Source organism: Pezoporus wallicus, unplaced genomic scaffold (genome assembly GCF_028554395.1).
Source record: "Pezoporus wallicus isolate ANWC-B61680 ecotype Strahan unplaced genomic scaffold, APGP_CSIRO_Pwel_v1 contig_11047, whole genome shotgun sequence".
Lineage (NCBI taxonomy): Eukaryota > Metazoa > Chordata > Aves > Psittaciformes > Psittacidae > Pezoporus > Pezoporus wallicus.
The window spans coordinates 138,852-163,399 of NW_026639456.1; the positions used below are offsets into that span (position 1 = coordinate 138,852).

General features: G+C 47.4%; 1 protein-coding gene across 2 annotated transcripts in view; it reads right to left on the reverse strand.

Moving 5' to 3' along the window:
- Window positions 1–20,945, reverse strand: part of DPYSL2 (dihydropyrimidinase like 2) — a 48,613-nt gene extending 27,668 nt beyond the window's left edge. Inside the window, exons 1-3 of one of the 2 annotated variants that reach the window (XM_057414687.1) lie at window positions 20,493–20,945; window positions 8,606–8,694; window positions 6,767–6,951 (exon numbers count right to left, since the gene is read on the reverse strand). In XM_057414687.1, the coding sequence (XP_057270670.1) occupies window positions 6,767–6,951; window positions 8,606–8,694; window positions 20,493–20,843 (625 nt within the window). In that variant the 5' untranslated portion in view covers window positions 20,844–20,945. Of the gene's footprint in view, window positions 1–6,766; window positions 6,952–8,605; window positions 8,695–11,641; window positions 11,891–20,492 lie in introns of those variants that run through there. The other variant, XM_057414688.1, reaches the window with a different exon arrangement.
- Window positions 20,946–24,548: the final 3,603 nt, after the last annotated feature.

Sequence of the window (24,548 nt, forward strand, 5' to 3'; positions counted from 1 at the left end):
AGCTTAGAACCCCTCAGCAACAGAGCCACCTCCCACTACTGACAGCTAGCAACTAGCATGGAGAAATTCGATGACATCCCCATTGTCCCAGAGGTAACCCTAACACTAACCATGGTGTCCCAAAGGAAGAAAAGAGTTTTCCCAGAAGCCATAACTCTTCAGTGCCCATCACTGCATTCCTTTTAAATGCACAAAGCTTCCATGGGAGTTAGGGTTGTGCAAAGATGCAGGCACAGCAGTTTCTAAGCCTGACTGAAGCGTGCTAGACAGGAGGAGCTCATTTGTATTCCTTAAACATCTCTCCCTCTCACCAGAAAGATTAAAAGAAAACCCAGCTCCTAAGAAACAGATGGGATCTATGAATTCAAGGCACAGTGGCTGAAGGGAAGATGGAACAAGAGTCCACTGACCCAAGACAGCACTTGCCCAAATCCACCCCAAGAGAGAAATACCCCATTTAGTTTTAGCCATCACTTCCACCACGCATCACTTGCTTCCTTCCCCTGGCATGCAAAGCTAATTCCCAAAGTGGAAAGTTCAAAGCTCCTCTCTGACCAGAATGGTTCCTACTGATTCAAGCTCATGGAAGGTAAAAGAAGCCAAAGGACTGAACAGTGGTAGGAAGGCAAAAATCCATGCCCAGAAGAAAACAAGCCAAGGAAAGAGCCAGAGGCACCACTTCCTGCTGTTTCTTTTAAGACCTTGTCTCAACTTGCAGGTTTAAGGATTAAGACAGGTTATCCTGCAAGGTTTAACACACATGTCCTGAAAACGCACTGCAGACAGCTAATGGTGTTACATCGATGGAGGTGGGCAATTGTGCTTTTCCATCTGCAGTTGGCAGGCTTTAGGCAGAGGACCCAAGTTTACACCTGCACCCTTCAAAGTACCACATCTTTTCCACTGACAGAAGGGGCCATGTAAGACACAACACATTGGTGATACCCATTAGTTCTTTACTTCTTCATGTTACCTATAAGGCATGGGACTTGAGGAGGAGAGCACTGGAGGTGTGAAAGCAAGAAAAACAGCTCTTCAAACAAAAGAACATGAACCTTCTTCATGAGGGGGGAAAGCAGCACTACTAATCCCAACCATTATATGGAATAAGAGGTATTAAGTGCTATTGCATAAACAGACAGCACTGGTTATTTCCCCCGAGTGAGTGCCAAATCCCTCTTTTTGGATGCACGGAAAAATCTAGGTCAGTCAAATCTGCAGGAACACGGCTGCACTCAGTGGTGCTGCCATTTCAGGATCCATTTGTTCCCAACTAAAGCAGGGTCTCCAGTCTCCAGCATGTGTGGAATAGCCTCCATCCACTCCTTCCTCTGCAGTGACAGGAGTGGAGCTGGTCCAGATCAGAACAAACAGAGCAAGGGCCCTGCTCACCTGCTCCTTAACAGAACTGGTGTTGCCAAAGAGACAAAAGGCTGGGAAAGGAGCAAGGGCCAGGATCCAGAGCAGCCCTGGGGAAGGCAAAAGATGGGATAATAGGGAAAAACATCAAGAGACTGACTGACAAACAAGCTGTGCTGGACTGCAGCTGCTTCAGGACTCCAGCCCAACACCAGACACTGCTGATTTCACCTTTCAGCACTAAGAAGGTGGTGGGCAGATAAATCAGCCCCAAAGTCTGACAGCCAGGGTTAAAGACCCTCTCACCCCACAGGCCTCCTGCATAACTTAAGGCAAAGCTCCACAACTCCTGAAGTCCTCATGTGTTCCCCACAGGAGCCAGTTCTCTCAATCTGTTCCTCACAGGAGCCCATCCTCTCAGCAGCAAAGAGATGACAAACAATAGTTGCAGCCCAAAGGGGAAAGCAAAATAATAAACCACATTATAACACACAACGTAGGCTGAGGAGTGAACAGCTGTTCCCTTCTGTGCTAACTGGCAAGACACATGAAGGACTTGGCAGCTTTGCTTCCTGCACTTCCAATGAGACCCCCTTCAGAAAGCCCATCAGAACAATAGAGACGATCCCATCCAGCATTGCAGGGAAGCAGAGCCAGCCCTGGCAAACCAGGCTGTCAGCCCAACAGTAGCTGCACACACCACTGCAGGCAGAGACGCCTGATGGACTTCAGAAGGGTTTAAAAGCTTGGGAAGAGGAGCTCACCACAGGGGAGTGCCCATCTTTGTTGATGGACTGACTTTCTCATGAATGGTTTTAAGCCTGCTCTGAATGAGAGCCACCAGCATCACAGCAGCAAGCTGGGAGTCAGCGAAGCAAACAAGATTCAGCCTGAATCAGTGCAGAGGCAAGGAGGAGGGGGGTATAAAAAGCACCAAGAGGAGCTGGGGAGAGACGAGAAAGGGCCAGAGGGACTCTGCACTCCTGTGTGGTTACAGCATTATCTTAGTAACTGGGTTCAAGGAAGCCTCTACCCATGTAAATCGGCAATAACCTTTTCTGCAAGTGGCCATTTCCATTATGTCTAGAGAATTAAATGTTTCTTTGCTGTAGAACCACCACCAGCAGCTGCTAGGAAGCGAGACCAGCCATCCACCCCAGCACAGCCCAGCTGAAGTGCCAGGTCCAGCCACACAGTTCCTCTTTTGTGTCTGCGACTGGGTGCAAAGAGAGACAAAATCCAGGCTGGTGTCTGCGGAACAATGCAGCGCTGTGTGCACAGAGCTGGGGCAGACACTGCAGCTCTGTGGTGGCTGCCCTTGGACTCAAAGCACTTGGTTTTACACTGCCAGCTCAGCCACAAGTTACTGCATGACCACTGCTGTCACCTCCTTTTCTGTCTGTCCATCCTTCTCCTCTGCCCACCATTTAGACTCTTGCCCTCCTCTCTAAGACTAACCCCAATCATATAAAATAGCAGCACCTAGTAGGGTAGAATCAGCTCAGTTCCAAAACCAAGAGGTGAGGAAGCATGCTAAGCTGGAAACATTCCTCCTAGCAAGGCAGTGATCTTCAGGATGACCCAGGAGACCTGGTGTCAACTCACTACAGATCTGACTGGAGCCGAGCAGCCAACACATTCCTGAAAACCTCTGCCATGCTGCACGTGAGTTCTCTCTTTAATAGCAGGGTATAGTATTAGGAAGCAGACTGCAGCCTGCATGAAGTTCCCCTTTATTTTCTGAACCTCCCAAGACACTAGGGCTCACATCCCCAGTGCATGTTCTCCATGTTATTAGGGTAACTGCTAGTCAAGTTCAAAAGGCAGCTGCCTTCCAAGTCACCAAACCATAAAGAGCTATAATTTCTCTCACTGTAATTTCTCTCTATGATTATAACAGTGGTTGACTGAGTCAACACAGGCAATGTCAGCAAGCAATTTCTCTCAAGGCCAGCAGATACCCAGGAAGAAGCATGGTCTTTGGGAGGGGGGTATGAAATGTGCGTGGGAGCTGGTCTGGAGAGATGCAGTTCTCACTAGGCCATTAAACACATCAGAGGATCAGCTGGAGCCTAACACTCCTCTCTCCTCCAAAGTCTTCTGCAGAGCATCCCGGAATCCTCCCTTCAACTTGTTGCCCAAACTCTGCACTCTGACATGTTAAAAGGGTGTTTGTTTTCCAGAGAAATGTTATCCTGAAACACATGCAGCACCTTTCACCCTCGGCTGACACATCCACACTGAAACTGGCTTAAGGCAGGCACAGAAAAAGGATCATGCAAACTGCCATTTCAGAAGAACAACCAATGCTATCCCAATACATCATCTCTCAGCAAAACCAACTCCGTTTCCTCCTACATGAGCAGAGTCAGCTGGAGTCTTGCCTTTGGCACTGGAGAGGGCAGAGACAGAAGGATCACAGCTGGAATTCCTGGTCAGGTGGCCTCTGTGAAATGAGCAGCTAGGAAAACAAATCAGCCCCAACTTGTGAGTGAAGCAATGCAGAGCAGAGTGCAGGAAAGCCAGGACTGGAGAGCCCAATGGGAACAGAGGTAATGTAGGGCACTCTCTCATCCCAGCCGACCAGAGGATGAGCTAGAAAGCACTGGACTGGAGAGAGATCTGCATCCCACCAGGATAGATCTCCACTGGTTCCACACAGAAAATGGGGCTGTTCTATTTGATACCACTTGAGAGTCAGATTCTCCTCTCTCTGATGCTCTAGTAATGAACTTACTTTAAAAGGGAAAGGAAACAAATGAGAACAGGGCTTGGAAACAATAGGTTACATTCTTGAACTCCTGTGTGCTTCCTTTGGATGTGTTTGCAATGAGAATTAAAGGAACAACATCGAAGTTGAGCTGAGCTCAAAATGCAGTTCACTGAAACCAAAGCAGACACGCAGGGGGAGCTCCTGGCACTGCTCAGCTCAGTGACACCACTCTCGGTTCCCTCGCTGAAGTCAGGATTTCACCCATGGTTTCTGTACATCCAACGATCAAGAGAGCCCCAGCCAAGATTCTTGTTTGCATTTCACTGAAAAATGTACATAAAACAAATATTTCCCTCCAGTGACCATAAACAGCCTGGAAGTGCCCTCCTGCACGGAAATGTGAAACAAATTGGAGCAGAAAGCCGACTAACCTGTTTCCTTGCCCAAACTGAGGGCTATGTATAAAAGAGAAAACCAGATGAAGGGATTTGTAAATAAATCATAAAGAGTTTCCTTAAAGCAGAAACGAAGAAACACGGATGAGGTTCTCCCACAAAAATATACAATGACAAGCCCGAGTGTGTCATTTTCAGGCTGAAATTTGGTTGTGATATTATGAGTCGAGTTCACTAAATGCTATCCCATTTATCCTAACAGCACAAAAATGCTGCCATCAGCCACAGCTCAACTCCCACCTGCTCTGGGAAAAACCAAAGGCCACCCACCAAGAGCACATTCACTGGGGCAGCTTCATGGTGGGAAAACCTTTCTGCAATGGTATAATTTTGCTGAGGGAAGAGCTGAGCTGACACAGAGCAGGGGCTCTGAGGCACTGAAGTCTAGCTGGATTATTTATCCTCAGCTCTAGTTGCAGATACCCATCCAGAGATGTCTCTCCATCATCCATCTCCATCATCTCCGTAATTCTGAACTATTCAGACCCTACAGTCACAAAGGCAGTACAGAGGTATGCCTTCAGGGAAAGGTCCTAAGCGTTTCTGAAGTATGAGGCCCTGCACAGGCAAAAGGCAGCAACCAAAGGGCCACTGCAGAAAATTCTGCCTAAGCAATTTCTGCTCCAAATGCTTTAAAAAGTGCCTCTGAGGGAAATGGTGCTGCTGGAAGGGCAGATGCAAATGCAGAGAATGGTATTTTGATCTAACTCAGCTTAACAAGGAAAAACAAAGTGCTAATTCTAGTGTGAACCAGGTGTACTAATGACAAAGGAGCAGCCAATGAACAAAGTCAGTGAACTGAAGCTGAAAAGAAAATACCATTTCAGTCTTATTAATTTAAATTGACAGCAAAGATTGAAGAAAAACTGGATATTAGAAGCAGAACGAGACCATCCGCAGCTACACTCCCACTTCGCGTTCTCTGCACGTGTGCGTTATCTTCATACACAGTACTCTAAAGTGATAACATTATGAAAAATCATTTCCTGGGTTATTCCAAGGTTATCCGTTTGAAGCATTAGACCAAGTTCATGGGCCAGACACAGCCTCTTAGTACGGTCCAGACCCAAAATAAAAGATTTGCTTTTGAAACACGAATAGTCCAGCTGCATTTGGACCCTTGGCTCCTACTCCCAACCTCCGTGTCAATCAGTCAGAGCCCACCCATCAGAGCATCACTCATAACCACCCTCAAAGAGATGAGGATTTTCTAGTCCATAAGGAGCTGTGTTTGAACCAAGGAGTTAGGCTGATTCCTGGCTCTGCCCAAGATCTCCTTATATCCGTGGATCAGACAGTATTTCTCTGTACTTTAACTCCCCTCCTCTGAAGTGGCAGCACCTCAGAGCACATGAAAGAGTGCAAGACGCTCAACTACTGTATCACTTTACACCTTTATCCTTGATCCCCGTATGCGGCAACAGACTCCAGGGCGCCGGGTTACAGTTTACACATGATCAGCTCCACTGCAACACAGGGTTGTATTTTTTGCCTCTAGCTCCACCAAGGTTAACAATGACTCACTTATGGAGCTTCAAGATCCTGGCTCTGACTAGCCAAGCATCTGTAGCCAACACAAATGGGGACAGACGGCCTAGAAGTCATTTGTGAGGCATTTTAGAGCCAGAGGGAACACTGGGAGTGTCTGATCCTGCTGTCAGCAGTCAGTCAGTCTGTCTGTCGCTTTGAGATATTTTCATTGCCCGATTTCTCTCTTCCTCCAAAAGAGGACATGAGCACCTATGACACAGTGCTAACCCAGATCCTGGTGCTACAGCTGTGTACCTACATGGCTATGTGCAAATCTTCAAACAAGTGGCCTGGTTTTCAAAGACCCAAAGTACACGGACACCAAGCTTCTGGGTGTGAACCATACGATGGACGTCTACCCATAGACATCATGAAGAAAGGCACTGGGGCACAGCAATGTGGAGAATCTGCTGCTGGTACCAGAGGTCAAAGTGACACTGGTTTCAGTAGGAGCAGAGCCAAGAATCTGCCTAAGTCAGATTCCTGGATCTGAAGTAACAAGGTAAATCTTGCAGAGAGGATGAGTGGAATGCCTGACAGCTGTAGGATGTAGAAACCCTGGGGTCCTGCTTTGCCACTGCTTTTCCTACCCCTACACAAGCTTATCTCAGCAACCAGGTCCAAAATACACGACTTAGAGAGCCCGCAGTTTCTGAACTTATCTGAGAAAGAGAGAAGTAAATTGAAAGAGAAAAAACAACCAGCTTACTGATCATGGTGGTGCCCCCAGCCAGCGCGGCCTTGGTCCCTTGGAAGAAGTCATCAGCAGACGTCATCCCCTGTTCCGGCATCTGGAAGCGGGTGTGAACATCAATCCCTCCAGGAATCACCATCCTGCCATGAGCTTCAATAGTTTTCACTCCTCCTGGCACAATCAGATTCTCTCCTATTTGCCTGGGTAAATGGGTTTCAAACAGCAAGTCAGACACAAGCAAGGCAAACAGCCTGTAAACATACACCCCTGTGCTACTTAACCTGGCTAGCACTTTCTTTTTCCATATAAAGCAACTTACAGGATCAGGATGAATACATAAAATCATAGAATGGTTAGCGCTGGAAAGGACCTTAAGATCATTTAATTCCAATCCTTCCCCTCGAAGCACTTGTACAAGTAAGAGCAAAGTGTGCAACTAACTTCAGGACCTCAGGACAATATTAGACTTAACAGGAAGGACAAGAAACCAGACTGGCAGATGATCACTGCACCAAACCCAGCAAGAGCCTGTGAGCAGCTCTACTGGGACTGGACTGAGGTTGCCAAGTGCCAGTTCAACACTTGATTCTAGCTGCCTAACAGCAATTTTGATATTAGCATTGTTTTGAGAGCACCGGAAGAGCTTTTGCCTCTGTATAGTCTACTTTCATGCATTATGTAGTCCCTGCACAAACACAAACCCATGAGGATACTGGTTACCAAATCCCTGATGAGACCCTCAAAGGCCTCTCCAGTCCAGCTCTTCACAAACCTATTTTTGGAAGAGCAACAGTGGATGATACATTTATGGCAACTCATTAACTGTCTTTGGCTGGCTCCTTTAACTTTTAACCTTGATTAACAAAGCACATGTGCTGCCCCTTCAGCCAGAACAGGAAAATTCCTTGTTTGTAACCTCTGCCTCATCCTTTTTTTCCTAGGAGTAATTTTCCAAAGAGATATGTAATACATATTCAACGTGCCAGATACACATGTTTTGGGACTGAAAACACAGCAGCATGCTGGAAAGAGGTCTGAACCTCAATCCTTAAACTATAGGATCAGGGGAGACCTTGTAACAGTCTTCCAATACCTAAAAGGCACCTACAAGAAACCTGGAGAGGGACTTTGGCCAAGGGCCTGTAGGGACAGGCCAAGGGGAATGGCTTTAACCTGCCAGAGGGGAGACTGAGATGAGCTCTTAGGCAGAAGCTCTTCCATGAGGGTGCTGAGGTGCTGGCACAGGGTGCCCAGAGAAGCTGTGGCTGCCCCATCCCTGGCAGTGTTCAAGGCCAGGTTGGACCCAGGGGCTTGGAGCAAGCTGCTCCAGTGGAAGGGGTTGGAACTGGATGAGCTTTAAGGTTCCTTCAACCCAAACCAGGCTGGGATTCTGTTGACCTTTAACTTTAAGGGGGACTGGACTGATCCTTGCATCACAGAACCACAGAAGACAGCACCGCAGGAGACCTCAAGAGGTCACCTAAGTCCAGCCTCTTACCCAAAACCAGAATTAACTGTGTTAAGATGCTGAACTCTGGCTTCAAAATCTTAAGTCATAGCCTGGTAAAATGTTACAACACAGATAACTTCTAACATATGTGTCGCCTCAGCACGGGGCTATGCACATGGCTAAAATTAAGCCCAAGTACCTCCTCTGACCCATGCTTTAGTAACAGTGGGGTTTGGGTCCATTTGCTTATTTAATTCAACACCTTGTTTGTAAAGTTCCTCCATCAAACACCATGGAAAACTCACTTCTTGCAATTTAATATAGGTCACTGAGTTATCCCTTGTTAATCTGCAGCATATTTCTGCACATTTTCAATTGCAACATGGTTATTACTCTTCACTTACTTTATCAACCCATCTTCCATGTAAATGTCTGCATAAAAAGACTGGTCGTCATTCACTATTTTACCACCTTTGATCAAAAGACGATCACTCTGCAACAAAGAAGCATACAACAAGCCATGGTTATGCTATGAGAAAGCTGACAGCCTGCAGTGTCACCTCAGAGATAAAAGAGATGGAAGCATCCTCTGCATTATTCAGAAGTACACGTCAAAACACAAGTCAACTGCTGCACTTTCAACTGGGAAGATAAAATACCTTATTTCATCTGCAAGCCCTTTCATCACACTAATGATCCAAAAAAAGAATGAGAATAGAAAGGGAGTTGGATTCCAGCAGGCTTGTCCACTTGGCAGCTTCACCCATACCTGCAGCTTGCAACCATCACCTACAGCACAGGCATTAAATAATACTGTGACGGATGTGTAACAGCCACATCTCTTATTTTCTGCCCTGCCTTGGTCATAAGCACACTTTCCTATACGCACCCACACACTGGAGTCAGGGCTTGGCTCACTGCGAGTCAACTGCTGTCAGGGAGATGGACCAAAAGTCTGTTGCCACGAGTTACACAACACAAACAAACTCGTTTTGGCCAACTGAGTGATGTTTCGATGCAGTGGATCCTCTTGCTGCCTTTCCAGAGCACCACTGCCTCATCAGATGGAAATAAGCTCAGATTCAGTTGAAGAGAAGGATTCAACAAAATGGTTATTAAAATGTCCTCAAATGAGAAGGCAGTTTGACAGGAACAGAAAGGTAACTGCAACCAGGCAGCCAGCAGATGTGCCTGTACCTCAGCCCAAGCCACATCTCATTTTTGCAAGGTTTCAGGACACAACCAAACTCATCTTTTTATGCAATAGTCATAAACCAGGGTGAAACACACTGCAGTGCTATTGCTGTGATCCTCTGGTTCCATCTTCCCTATATTAGGGACATATACACCTTATGCAGTGTTCAGTTTAAACTGCACCATGGCCCTTGAAATCTGCACTCGGACTTAGTCTCATTCTCTTTCCTCCTCCCCAAAACATCTTGGTAAGGGAACAAAGAACCAGAACAGCACTGCCAAAGACTGGCGAAACCAAAACCTGACTTCAGGGACGGGTGGAAAGCAGGACTTTGACTTGGTGGTGCCCATTTACTTCTCGTAAGTATATGTAAGACAGTGACAGTGGTGCTCAGGGCCCTTATTTCAAGCTGGGACTCCACTGGTCAAACAGAAGAAAAGAATCAGGCGTTTTGCTAAAGAGCTTATAATAAAACTGAACAGTTGGAGCACCTGGTTCTCAACTGACACAAGCTGACATGGCTCTTCAATGACAAAAGGGCGACATGAACTGCATCAGCTACTGATTTATATCATTATATCCACCTTTTATGTAACTGCTGAACAGCTACGAGATGTTAAGCGCCTCTTCTTTCTCCTCCTTTTTCTCCTTCTCCTCCCTCCTACTGCTGCAATGGAGTTTCCCTGCGTAACGCCACCCATTTAGAAAAAAGAACAAAGAAAGAAAACCCCAAGATTTAAATATAGAATCTGCTGTGAATGCCAATAAGCCTGAATGAATTCACTTGGGGCGTGAAAAACCCGCTTGTCTTTCAATGGCGGGCTCTACAGCAAACTGTCCTACATGTTTACCATCTCCAGAGACACTGCAGTATTGATGCCCACCTCTAGTGCAGACGCCTTGTGATACTGAAACAGCCAGCTACTACTGAAATGGGGCTGTCTGGCCATGGATGTCACTGACAGCCCACATCCTAATGCAGTGGGCAGCGATTAGGAAAGGAGGGAAAAATAAATACATATAATAAGCAATAAAACTGCAGCGTGGAGCATTGTAATGATGCTGGGAACGCTTCTGCTGTCTCCTGCTGCAGCTGTGTGGTGGGCTCTGAAACCAGTGTGAACCCCTCTGCTCATTTCAACCACCTCGGAGACAAAAGCTCTCGCAGCTCGCACCCGCGCAAGGGCCTGCTGCTGAATCTGTGCGTATTTACCCTGCTGGTGCAGTGAGAACAGGATAGCCAGGCATGGATTAGCCTCTTTCTTCAAGCATCTGTCTCGGGGAATGAATTCCAGGTTTACACAACAGCAAATTGGACCAGAACGTGATGTTTTTTCTACCCCTTATCTTTGCGGAATCGCATCGGGTGCACGCAGCATCAATCAGAGCGCTCAGTCGTAAGGAAAATGCGTCACGCTACTTTTGGCTCATGACAGTGATTCAGCTGTAACCTCCATCGTTTCAACAGAGGCATCTTTTTAAACTCTCTTCCATCGGGCTCGAGGAGGGAAGCTAACCGCCCTCCCAAACAAAAAGAGAGGCTGCTCCATTTCTCACATCGCGATTTTGTGCATCCCCTGCACCTCCTACACATCATTTAAAACGCAACTGTGCAGCCCAGCAGCTCCTGCACCAATGTCACACATCAAAGCTCCATTTCTGAGCTCACTTTCCTGCCTCCGAGGCTGGGGAAGAAGGAGGATGAGGATGGGTGTGTCCACGGGGCTGGGAGAAGGAACCGCTGCCAATAATGAAAAACTCTTGTGTCAAAAACATAAACGGGCTCTTGCAGCCCGTTAGATGCGAAGATCTTCTCTTACGTAAGAAGTTAGCATCGCTGGAAGCGCAGTACCTGCCCTAAATCAGCTCCCACCATGAAGGAACCAAGGGAGGGGTTTATATAACGGCTCCTTCCCTTCTCCCCCAGGATCGCACCGGGAAATGGGCGCGTTGCGAGAAGCTTCTCGGGGAAGGAAAACCAACCCCGCTCCATCCCCAGCGCCAGCCGCGGGGCTCCGAGCCGCCTCCGCCGGGCGCTGGGGGCTCCATCCCCGCGGCGAGGCTCCGCTGTCCCCGGTGACACCGGTGCTGCCGACGGCCTCGCCCCGCTCCGCGCTCCCCCCTCCTCGCTGCTGCAGCCTGATCCCATTATCCCGCCGGGAACCCGCCACCGCTCCCCGCGCACACAAAGGGCTTAATCCCCGCACACCCCTCCCCCGCTCCCATCCCCGTGCGCTCCACTCACCGTGATCCGTGGGATATTTTTCTTCCCCTGATAAGACATCTTGGGAATGCGCTCCCCAATTCAGTTATTCAATAATACCTCTATTATTTCTGATGGGGAAGCGGGGCCGCTGCTGTGGCGCTATTGTCTCCCGTGCAGCAGCTGCTCCCCGACCTCCCCTCCACCAGAGAAATTAAAAAAAAATAGAATAAACCCAAAAATCAATCCCCCGATCCCGAATGGACGCAATCCCAAGGAAAGGAAGGGAGGGGGGGGCTCCTTCGGGTAGGGTAGGGCGCGGCACGGCGGGGAGGCGAGCCCTGCTCTCCGCAATGGCAGGAAGGGGAGCAGCAGCCAGCCCTGCGCGCCTCCCTTTCTTCCCTCTGCCCGGAGCCCAGCCCAGCCCCGCAGAGCTCAGCCCAGCCCCGCCGAGCCCGGCCCACGGAGGGGGCAGCGCCGACACCAACGGCGGCGTCGGCGCGGGTGAAGATCACAGCGCATGCGCTCGAGAGGGGAGTCGGGAAAGGGGGGGGGGGGACCGGGCCCCACTGCTGCGGCGCGGCGGCTGTCGGGGATGGGATCGGGATGCGATTGGGATAGGGAGGCACCGCCCGCACCCCGCAGCAAACCCAGCACCTGCCCGCACCCCCGCGGGCTGCGGACCTCCCCCCCTCCTTCTTTCTACCTCGTTCTATTAGCCACCGGGGCTGTGCCCGGCGAGCCGGTAAGCGCGCTGCCCTCCATCTTCTTTGTCCCACCCCGCCCTTCTCGGCGCTAACCGAGCGGAAAGCTAAAGCAGCGCTAGCAAACGTGTGTGGGGGGAACAAGGATTGTAGCTGCTCCCGGCCCTTTGCAGTGCCACCACTTCTGGCACGATTCGGGAATGCCGTTTCCCACACCGCCTTGTTCAGAAAATACAGCCCAGAGTGAACGCTTCTTCCCCTAGTCACTAACCTGAAGCTTTAGTGCCAAGGCAATCTGGGATGGGAGCACACAGCCGTAATGGTCCTCTCCTGTCACTCTGACCATTCGTTACTACTCCAGTGTTGCAAACTCCGTGTTCAATGCTTCAGTCACACTTGGAGGCTTAATTTTCTCAGTCCCTGTTCTCACTAAGCTGGTGCTTCAAGGAAAGAAATGCATTAAATGGCATAAATATTGCCTTGTTATTTACAGTGTGCTTGCCCCAGTGCAATGAAGAGAGATGGGGTTCAAGGCCAGAGTGTGGGACTGCCACTCAAAATACATCTGCTTACCCCAGTTCCTCTTACACCAGCCAAGGGAAGGTACAAGGCACCTTCTGGAGAGCTCTGAAATAGCACAAGCCCAATTCTGCTTGAAGGTTTTAACAGACAGTTAGTGACCACAAAGACTTACCTTCTTCCCTCACTCAGGAGCACGTATACATCACACAAAGCAAATGGCAAACTTCTCCCATCACAAAATGTTGTAATTGCTACAGACCAAACTAGTTTCGTGCCACACACCATGCACGGCCTGGAAGTAGTGAAAACTTACGGTATATTTACTGCAATAAATCATTTTAAAGGTCACATCTGCTCTGACAGATGACCGTCGGGACCTTCTCTGTACATTAGTTCACAGGAGGCTACAAGGAAAAGAGTAAATATGCTTCTCCTGGGTACAGGTAAAGCAACAGGCAACATTAAAGTAACTAATATGCCAATCAGTTAATATCCAATTAGTAGCATATGAAAGAGTGGCTCATTATGACAGTAGCAAAATCATTCATTAGCCTGCAAGGCTGTATTTTGATTTAATGGTTAGAATAGACAATACTAAAGGGGTTATCCCGCCCCTCTCTGATCTGTGCTGGGAGAAGTTTTGAAACCTCAGCATGTTTTTGCTCAGAACATGGAAGAAAGCTTCTACATCACATTTCTAAATTTAGACAGTGCAACTTTCCTTTTTTCGCCTCTTTAATGGTAGCTTTCCTCCTCAGTTTTAGATCTTAGTGGTTTACTTGCCTCTGCTTGCTAGGCAAAAGAGTGTCTTGAGCTATCAGAGAGGAAGCAAACACTGCCTAGAGCTTGAGAGAGAACATCAAGGGCCTTGGGCAGCTGGTCAGAGGTGCCAAGTCCAACTGCCCTAGCAGCAGTAATGTGGTTATGAAGAAACAACCACAAACATGCGTGCAGGAACCCAGAAGCTCCAGCACTGACTCGCCTCCATGAGCATGGGCAGGTCATCCCTCCACATTATGCTAAAAGTTGTGGAACTGCAGTAGTGGTAGAAGAAACAGAAGCACCTCTAAAGGCACGATACCCTAATATTTCTGAAGCTGTTCTTATCTGTTCCAAGATAGCTATTTAAAATACTTGGTTTTTAAAAGACAATCCTTACTGAACAGGGGCTAATTCAGAACAGCAGTTCTTGGCCTCTGGAAAACATTCCAGAACTTGAATCCAGTAGTGACTATGTTCAGAAAGTAATAACGAATCTTCAGTTGCCACTTAGCTTTTCCTTCCCATCACCATGTTGCAAGAACCTAAGTAGTACAGAATAAAATAAATTAAGAGATTAAAGGGCTGAAAAACATGGTTGTTAATATTCAACATCTACACAGCACCAGATTTTATAGTCTTCTGTATGATTTAGCGTGTACCTGAGGAAGCAGAGCTGAGCTCCTAGGTGTATCTTCTCACTCCATTACATCAATTGCCAATATGGCCCAATTCTCTTTCCTTTTAGCAACGAGCTAAAAGGGTGTCAAAATAAATAAAGTGATTAATGTAGTTACAAACTGGCTGAGCAAAAGCAAGGAACCAATATTAGCTGCTGTAAGAACACACTTGATGAGAGGTGACCAGGAGGGAAGGAGAAGACATGTACCTAAAGGACAATGTTGGCATGAGAACAAGTGGGGAAGAATCAGAAAATACAAAGATATCCACCTGCATCTTTCTTTGCTTTTACAAAAGCCGGTTCTTTCCTCTGGTAAAGCCACAGGCATCCATCACCTGCCAAGGTACTGCGGGAAGTGATGGGATTTCTAGATAATGTTGGTGCCCTTTGTCTTCCATCGGTCCATTACTGCAGGCTGAGCAGGCTAAAATTACAAGGTGCTAGAGAACAAGTGCTGCCAAATCTTCCCTGCCAAACATTAATGAAGGGAAGTGATGAGGGAAGGCTGGCCAGCCAACCCAGCTCCTGCCTGCAGCCACTGCAGGACCAGCAAGGCTGCTGCAGCCAAGTCACATCAGCAGTGGAACAGCAGAACATAAACCACCTTCAGTTACGCTCTACAAGCACTTCTAAGGGCCCTGACAACATTCCCCAAGTGGCAGAACAGGGGAGGAAATGCATAAAACAGAGCATTATGCCCACATCTGCACTGCCAGTCTCTACCTTCATCACAACCACAGCTGTGCTCTGCATGGGCTGAGTGTCTCTGGCCTGTCCTTAGCCTTAGGGTAGTTAGAATTACAAAATCAGCCAGGTTGGAAAAGACCTTTAAGATCATGAAGTCCAACCTTTACCCCAAGGTAAGTACTGCCAAGGCCACCACCAACCCATGTCATTGAGGGCCTCATCTACATGGTGTGTGAACACTTGCAGGGACGGTGACGCCAGCCCTGCCCTGGGCAGCCTGTTCCAATGCCTGAGCACCCTTTCAGATACTCCTTTTAGTTGGGTGTATCTTGGCTAGTGGATACACAGAGTTGCTGTCAGCCATCTCTGCACAGATACCAGCTGGTGTAGGACATCTTGTGCAGGCTCTTTGCAACAGAAGCACATATTAACGGAGCGTTTGTGTCTAAATTTGTCTTCTGGAAAAGTCTAGAGGGAAAATGGCACAAGAATATGAGAATCTCTGCACACTGATGGTCTGTGCTAAAATAAATCATCACAGGCATCAGTGGAAATCAATTTACAGCAGCTCTGAATCTTAACTTTACAGATTCTACACACTACCATCATGCACTTAGCAAGGAATTTTATTCCCACTGTGGAGTTACTGGATGGCTGCGACAAAGCTGGGACAAAGAAACCCTTTCTCTAAGGAACTGCAGTGTAATTGCAACCAACCCCACAGAATTTCCGCAACACCCAACTGCTTTTACTCCTACTGATTTCTTCAAGGTTCATCCACAAGGACATTTTCCTATGTAGTTATAAAACCTGCAAATGGAAATACACATTTTAAAACTGGCTCGAAAAGAGGGATCAGAGATGGAGTTAAAGCATTCCTAGAAGTATCTGCAATTCTAGCACTACAGCATCAACAAGCTCTAGATTTCCCTTTGGGCTTGTTACAGCTCCTAATCCCTACTCCCTGTGGGAGACCCCCCCCGCCAAAGTCAGTGAGGCTCCTCTTACAACAATCAGAGACAGCAGGACCAAAAGGCCAGAAGAGCTTTAATAAGTTCCCTGATCACACCCTAATATTCTGTCCTGATTCTGCCCCAACTACTGCATCAGCTCTGAATCTCAGTGGCTTGAAAGGGGTTTCCCATGTATCCATCAACCCCCTGCATCGTATGAAGTGTTGGGAGGATTAAATACAGGCTGATACATGGCAGGAGTACATCTGTCCTTCCCCAAAGAGGATGAAAGTGCTGTGAATTATTAATCACTATAAATTATACCTGCCAATGGACATCTCTGTTTTAATACCTTACAGGAAAACATTAAAATTAAGTGCCATGATAGGGAAATGACAACAGAGATCAAACATGCTATTATGAGGAGGTAAAATCATACAACTGCTCAGGGAAACAGCCTCATCTTTTTTGAATGCAGACTGTCTTAGGTTCTGAGGGTGAATCTGAGATTCACTTTCCAGCCACACAAACAGGTCGATAGGAATGTACGTATGATCTGAAAATTGAAATTAACTTTCCAATTGATTTTGTTTCCTTTAAAATCCCAGGAAACCTTGAGAAGGTTCAGAAATAACCTTTTAAGAACAGAGATCTTGTCATAGAATGTTTGTTAGAGTAATGTCCTGAGCATTTCAGCTGCACTACAATCCTCACTGTCCTTAACCAAACCCAAGCCACTGCTCCACAGTTCATTTACTACTACATCATGTTCTTTGGAAAGAGACAGTCCTCTTCAGGGTTCTGAAGGGATCTGACAGGAATTGCTCCATCATTGCTGCAGGATTATTTTGCAAGCAATGATTACTAAAGCAAAGCTAGAAAAATGGCAGGCATTGTAACAAATGAAACTCAGAACTGCATTTCCAGCTGTCAAACACCTTCTTGCTCTTACACAGCAGTTCCATTAATGATCCAGAGTGAACATTATGATTTTGAGATCTCAACAGTGTCCTGCTACTCATTATTTCTCTCCAGGAATGACTAACCATGATCCTGAGAGCTCTGAGGATTTAGAAAGAAGTCCAGTCATGTCAAAAGCTTCCTGACACTGTTTTGCAAGTGATCCCTCTCCTGTCAATTCTAAAAGAATTCTAAAAAGTATTTTCCTAGTCTCTGATAGCATCTGTTACTTATTACAACAGGACACAGCTTTGTTGGTTTAGATAGTAGTTGACATCCGGTGCTCTGCACTTCCCAAAGGTCCCAAAGTTTATTCCCAAAGGAATAAACTATTTCTAAAGGATGCAAAAAAGGTGACTTGCACAGGGGAACCACCTTAGCCACCGCAGTAACAAGATGGCAACAGGAACTTCAGCTATCAGCTTCAGAAGAGACCTGTGATCCCAGGCCTTGTACTTGTGCTGAAGAGTCCTGGCATGTCCTCAGGCTCTCCATGCAAACTCAGTTAAAACAAGCCCTAGGCTTGCTGATCCCTCTTGCAATCAAACATTGCTTTTCCCTGCAGATGTTCCCCAAGAGACCATCTCTTTCCCAAAGAGCTGTGCAAGGCAGAAGTAATGCCAATTATGCACATGGGAAATCTGGGAAGTACAGAGAAATGACTCAGGTCAAGCAAGCAGTCACCAAGGGGGTTTTGACCATTAACGGTCTAAACAGGGAAGATGACCAAGTTTAAGACGGGAAGAAGCACAGGGAATTCTCCAAGGCCTGGCAGCTGGGAAGAGGCAGAGCTTCCCTCAGCTGTGCTGAGTTACAGACCTGTTGAATAGGTCACACTGCCTCCAGAGGCCTAACTGCAAAGCACTGCTCAAAAGAAGATAACGGAGCCTTTCTGGTGCCTCTAGAGATGATCTTAACCCTGAATGATGAGGCAGCATGGCCCAGAGGCAATACAGCGAGGCCATTATAGATGCTACACAATACCCTAGACAGGATAGACACAAAGAGATGTTATTGCCCTTATCTTCACCTGCAGAACAATATATTGCAATTTAATGTGGAATAATTACATTCCTTTTTTTTTAATCCTCTGGACAGTAAAGACCTAGAAAAATAAAACATAGCTTGTCTTCATTTGTTAATTACTTCAGTGGAGATTAATACAAAACCTTTCCATACAGTGACAGAAAGGATGGCTGTGGTTCTAAACCCACTCTGGATCCAGTCATGGGCACAAATACTTCCACCTGTCTCCACTGCCTCCAGCTGATGGGCACCCACTCCCATTAGCTCATGACATGGTCTTTTGGTTGCTGTTGTTTGTTCCACCTATTGCTAAAAATTGCAATTATTGTCAGTCTCAGGCTAAAGAAAAAAAGGCAATAAAGGTTCCCAGCCTACTGTGAAATAATGCAAGATCCTGTAAATTAGCATATATTTAGCATATAATTTAGATTCCTATCACAAGGAAAGAGTGGACCTTCTACCCAGGGAAAACCTATTTCAGATATGCTATTAAATGCTTAAGACAGAGGTTTGCAAGTAAGGTGCCAAATTCAGCTGCAAAACTTCAGAAGCCTTTTAACTCCCATCTGAAATCATTTTAATGCAGTTTCCCTTAACACCACTTCCTGCAACACTTTTTATCTTTTAACACGTTGAGCTTTGATTCTAAACACATTTCTATTAACTACACTCAAGTAAAGCCAGTTTTATCTGCTAAGGATCTAACCACTGATTCAAGCCATGGATGCAGTCAGCTGAAAAACCAAAGCTAAACCACTCCTGCAATAAAGTGCCAATCCATAGCAAGGCATTTGTAACAAAAGGCTGCACTCACCCAGAACCCCTCACAACACAATCCATTGGCATCAGTTATGTAAAAGATAATGAGAAACAACTCAAGTGGTTTGTGCTATCCCATTACTTCATACCTTCAGTTAACATTTATATGATAATCTTTAAAGTAAAACCAAAACCCCACACTTTTAAACCAATGTGTGGACTTGTCATTTTCCAGCATACTGTACTCAAAGGTTTTTATTATACCAGAATCCTTTTATCACACAATTGATTATTTCAGAATTCATTTATCACCTGCTTAGATTTATGTCCTGCAGGGCATCACTGCTTCAAATTGCCCAACTTAGTCCTGAAAGTGTCCTGAATTGCAAAACCTTTGACTCCCCAAGATGAAAAGGTGTGTGCCCTTCATCCTTGAGATGCACCTTGGTTAGTTCAACAAGACTAATTTAGCATGGAAGGTTACTCAGTTAGTAGACACTTGACCATGTTCGAATCAAACCATAGGCATTTGTGTGTTTGGGTTTGGCAAATCAGGTCTGAAGTGGTGTGGAGCTCATCCCACTCCTAGTTAAAGGTTGGTAAGCAGCACTTCTTAAATCCGGGCCTACCTTTGTGATCTTACCATAACAGCAGCTGGTCATATGTGTAAATACAGAAGGATGGAGCAAGAGTAGGAAGAAGCAAAGATCTGATCTGGGGAGAATGAGCCCCCAGTAACACAGTAATATTGCACATTTCTGAAAGCAGGAGAAAGTGGTGAATGAACCAATATTCTAAATGCCAGGTAGATTTCTGCCCTGTACATGCAATCCATACCACCAGTGAAAATCAGGGGGCACATCCTAGAAACCAATTCCAGAAGAAAGGACTGCTCTGTAAGACCACTGGCGGACTGCTCAGAGAAACTCTTCTCCTGTATGTTGAGAGTTTGTCAGTTTACTGTCAGTGCTTCATACATTTCTGCTCTTCCAGCCTATGCAAGGGAGCGAGCATTGTCAGAGGAAGCCATGGAGTATTTCAAGGCTCAGATCTGAATAAAGCTTGTTTAAATCTATTTATTGCAGCAAGCAAACATGCATGGTCAGCTAGACCTGTGGGTTAAATAGGTTTTGCCTCAGGAAGAGGACAGGTTTTATTACACCATGACACATAAGAGAGTGACAAAATAGCTTCAGGAGTCCTAAAAGGCTGGGAGGAGTTCAGTGGGTTTCTAAGAGAACACCACATTCCTGTGAAAGTTCCAGATATTCCCCAGGCAAAAATCTCCACTGTAGCCAGAGGCCTTGATTGAAATGGGTATTGAAATACAGCTCCCAGGGGTCACTCTGGAGCCTGTCCTCCCCTGGGAGGAAAGGGCAGGAGTTTCCCCTGGAAGAAGCCTGCAGGGATTTGATCCCTGTAGGTGGATGCTCAGGGATGCTCCTTTGCTAACAATTGCATTTCTGTTCTTGTGAGCTGCAGTCACTGAGCTGGGTGGGGCATTCTGCTACCGTGGTGCTGGGGAAACGCTTAGGAAAGAAAAAAGTCCATCTCTATCAGCACACAGGAAGGCAGGGAAGGGAAGGGTGTTTGTGGGAGCAGGAGCTCCTTTCTTCTGCCCTGCACCTTGTGCACATACACACACACCTGCAGAGAGCACACGGGTGACATTAGAAAAGGCTCTAGGAGAGACGCTGCTTCTTAGAGGAAGACACTGGCAGCCACATACATGCAAGTGACATAAAGGCAAGAAACTGCAGGGTGGAAAGGACAGATCCCTTCTGCAGCCTATCGTGTGCTCAAGTGGCATCTCACACACACACATATATATAAGCACCCACCTTGTCATTCAGGTTCTGCAGCGCCTCCTTCCCAGTGGCACTCCTGATCTCCACCTTTCTCCCGAAATCAACAGATGGTTCCCCTCCCTGCCTGCTCTGCCTGGAATAGACGGACTGAGCATCCGGACCCAGGTGGGCAACATCCTTCTGCTTTGCCACCACTTTGTTAGATCCGCGGCCCACTGAGAGGGAGTCGAAGTCGATGGTCTTGTTCTCCAGGGAGCCTTCCACGGGGCAGAACATGCCACAGAATTTCTGCCGGGGCTTGGGACTGCCCGAGCCCAGGTTTTTGAAGAAGGCTGGCACTTCTTCCTCCTCACCCGGCCGCCCAGACTGCTTCTTCTCAGCCATGGCTTGTGTGGTCTCCCTGCTAAGGGAAAATAATAACAGCAGTAACCAGGAGGATCCTTCACACACACACACGCACGCAGACACACGAAAAAAGGAGAGGAAAAAAAAAGCAGCAAGCGATTGCTCAGGGTCCTAGAGACACGGCAACATCAATTACGGTCCCCTGCCCCCATCAGTGCGAGGTAGCCTGTGGCTCGCTGCTCTGTTTTCTGTGATGCGGTGCAAAGTTAAGGGAAGGTTGGGGCAGATCCTGCTGCAATCAAGGGAGGAGGTTTCAAGTTCCCAGCATCCAGATGGGGAGGGAGGGAAAAGGAGAGGAAAAAAAAAAAATTAAAAAAATCCTCACTCTGCAGCAGAAACTGAGGATTGATCCGGAAGTGATGCGCGTGGTGAATTGGCAAATGGACTCGATCAGGTTGGAGCAGTGGCGCCCATCACACCCTCCCTTTCCCCCTCCCCTTCCCTGGCGTGCTGCTGCTATCACTACGAGTTGCCCAGAGGCTGATGGGGCCAGAGCCCCCCCCTCACCTCCGCTGCTCTGGAGGCGTGTTCCCAAGACAGGGCAGTGAGGAGCTTTCTTCCTCCCCCCAGCCCCGCAATGGTGGAGCCAGGGAGTGCTCCGGGAATCCTTTTGTTCCTCACTTTTCTCAGAGCAGCAGAGCTGGAGGGCTGGGTCAGTGGGCTAGTGGGAGGCAAGATGCTGACTCATCTTTCTGGGTTTTGGGGCATCGCTGGTGCCTTGACTCAGGTGGACCCTCTTCGGGGGATGAAAAGGGCTGATTGATGGCACTGGAGAGAAAATGAGAAAGACACACAGATGGACGAGGGGTGTGGGAACCGAGTGAGACAGGAAAACGAGCCGTTAACCACGACTTACCTCCAGGAGCTGAAATTAGTGACCTCTGGAGTCAATTAAGCCTCTGCAACGCCAGCAGCCCCCAGGCCCTCCCTGCAGGGGATCAGGGGAGGCAGCCAAAGGCGGCTCCAGCTGAATGCAGGTTTCTAGAGGAGGAGACAGCGCAGCAGCCCTTCTGCCACTCCGCTCTCGCCTATGCATGGAGGGCCGTGGGGGGACAGCGGGGCAAAGAGGTGAGGGGCTGGAGTGAGAGAAGCGGGGCCACACGCAACGACATCCGGGCCGGCCGCGGGCGCTGTCCCTTCAGCACCACCCGGCTCGGGGGGTGGGTCAGAGCCACGTGCCAAGCCCCCAAAACTGCCCCACAGAGGCTCGCATGAGCTGCTGGGCTCTATCACACCCTCCTGCTCCTCGTGGCTGCGAGAGCTGCTTGTGTCTGGGATCCTTTTTGACTTATTGTTTCGGGGTTGTACCCAGATGAACTGCTCCAGCAGCAGGTGATGTGGAGCAAGGCTTTCCGAGCCTTCGTGGTTTCTGAGCCTTAGTGGTGTCCGATCCAAAGGGCTTGGTTCAGCAGAAGACCCCATGTGGCTCTGCAAGTCCAGCTGAGCCCATGTACGGGGATGGAGAGCCACTTTCATCCCAACGGTGCTGCACACAATAGGTTTGGCTGGGCTGTCTCCACCTGATCCATGTTATTAACACTGCTGATGTGGGTCCTAACGGCTAATCCATATGCAATATCGCTCTGAACTGAACCCAATCACCAAGCTGTTCGTTCCTATGCATTATTCATCAGGGTGCATCTTTGCACACGCATACATTAAATGTTAATTTGGAGGCATCTGTGTCCAAATGGTTACCAAGCACCTTTGCACAATTCAAGAAAACCGCTAGAAGCAAAAATTAAATTAAAAAGGAAAAAAAATCTGAGCCCTCTCTCCCTGCAAACCACACCCAGATCAATGCATCTGTACCAAAGGGTGGAAAAAAAAACAACCCAAACCAAGGTCACAAGCCCTGTAATAAATGCACAGCACAGCAATAAAAGACTCCAGACTAAAAGGAAAGAAATAAACCCACAGCTTGGCCCTGAAGGATGAAGATGATGTGCTCTGGTAACTAATGAAGGAGGGAGAAATCCAACGACAGAGGCCCTCCAGGGGAAAAGCTCCAGCTCCTTCCCCTTCTGGGACCACAGCAGTGGATCAGCCAGGGTTGTAGGCACACTGATCTCAGGTGCTTTGTTGGGGATTGGAGGCCAACATATGGTCTCTCAGGTACACCAAAGCCCTGTATTATTCAAGGTTTATAAATATTAATAGTCCTAGCACTGCTGATCAGGCAGTTCACAGAAGCTGCAGAGTGCTGACAGGGGCTCCAGCAAGCTGGAAGCCTCCAAGTGATTGTGTTGACACGTCCTGCAGTTTGCTGAAACGTAGGCAGTGGCTTTCAGGGCCAGCCTTAAATAAAGCTCATTCATTGCTTGGCACATCCTTGGGAGATGCTCAGATGGCCACAGCCACAAGCCTCTGCGGAGGGGTGGAAAGAGAATGAGCCAGCCTAGAGGTGGTGAAGTGACCGAGACCAGAATGAAATCCTGTAAACAGTGCAGCTTCCAACCATTTCAGACCTGAGAAAGGTCACTCCCAAAAGCTGAAGTTTCTGCCGCACAGACCTGACTCTTTTCCAGTAAACCCTCAAAGCACAGACAACAATCACATATTACACAGCCACCTACGAGTATTTCCGCTTTCCACAGGCACTTGAGGTCCCAAAATCAGAGTGATGTCTTGCCTGCAGAAGTCCCATTGAGCCTCTATAACGTCTGACACACAGGTATTGATTAACATCCCAGAATTCCCAGCCAGATACAGCAGATTCCTCACTAACTTTAAAATAAAAAGAGTACAGACTGATGCAACTTAAGATTCCAGTTTGAGTTAGCATGGCACAGCTCCTGTGTGGAAGTATACGAAACCAGCAACTAGATACACCCATGCCGTAAGCATGGAAATAACCAGATTTTGCTGAAAAATCCCTGTGAGCTGCTAATCTGTTTGCTGATAATTCCATAAGGGTGTCTGTTCTCACTGAGAACCACATAACTTACTTTGAAAACAACACTACCCTTATCTGAATTCCATCAACCAGTCAATAAGAGAAATTCCTCAGATAACAGCTCATACTTAGCCCTATTGACAAACAAGAGTGGAGAAACACTGAAAGTACTTAAACACAACCTGAGCAATGAATCAGGCCACTGAGTTACACTGGCAGCCTTCAGTCACCATGCAGCTGATTTCATATTCTGATCCTGTAATGACTATTAACTGGTTCTTGCAATATCACACTGATACAGATAGGGTAGAATAACCTGAACACTTCTTTGCAGATAAACCAGTTAACAATACATGACCAATTAGTTCATTTTATCCGTTAATGCTACCCACACACCATCTAATAAAAGGGAAATGGAGTGGAATCACAACACCAGGTTTTCTTGACATCTTCTAACATCTTTCCTTAACGCTCTGGGCAAGTGACTTCTAGTAGTAATATCTCAACACCACAAAGTAGGATAGTAATGAATAGAGCTTGCACAGCCTGCCTGAACCTGCAGAGGAAAGTGGTGGCAGAACTTCATTTAGGATTCTTTTATGCTAGTGCACAAAAGTCCTAAGCTAGTGAGGACTTAATGTCACTTAAGCACTGCAGTACCACATGACAAAAGACAATCCCTGCCTGGGGATTTGCCCTGGCAGAGACAAGAAAAAGGGCTGCATGGAGAGCACAAGGATCCTTTAGCAAAAGGAAAAAGACTGACATTGATACAGAGGGGAAAATGG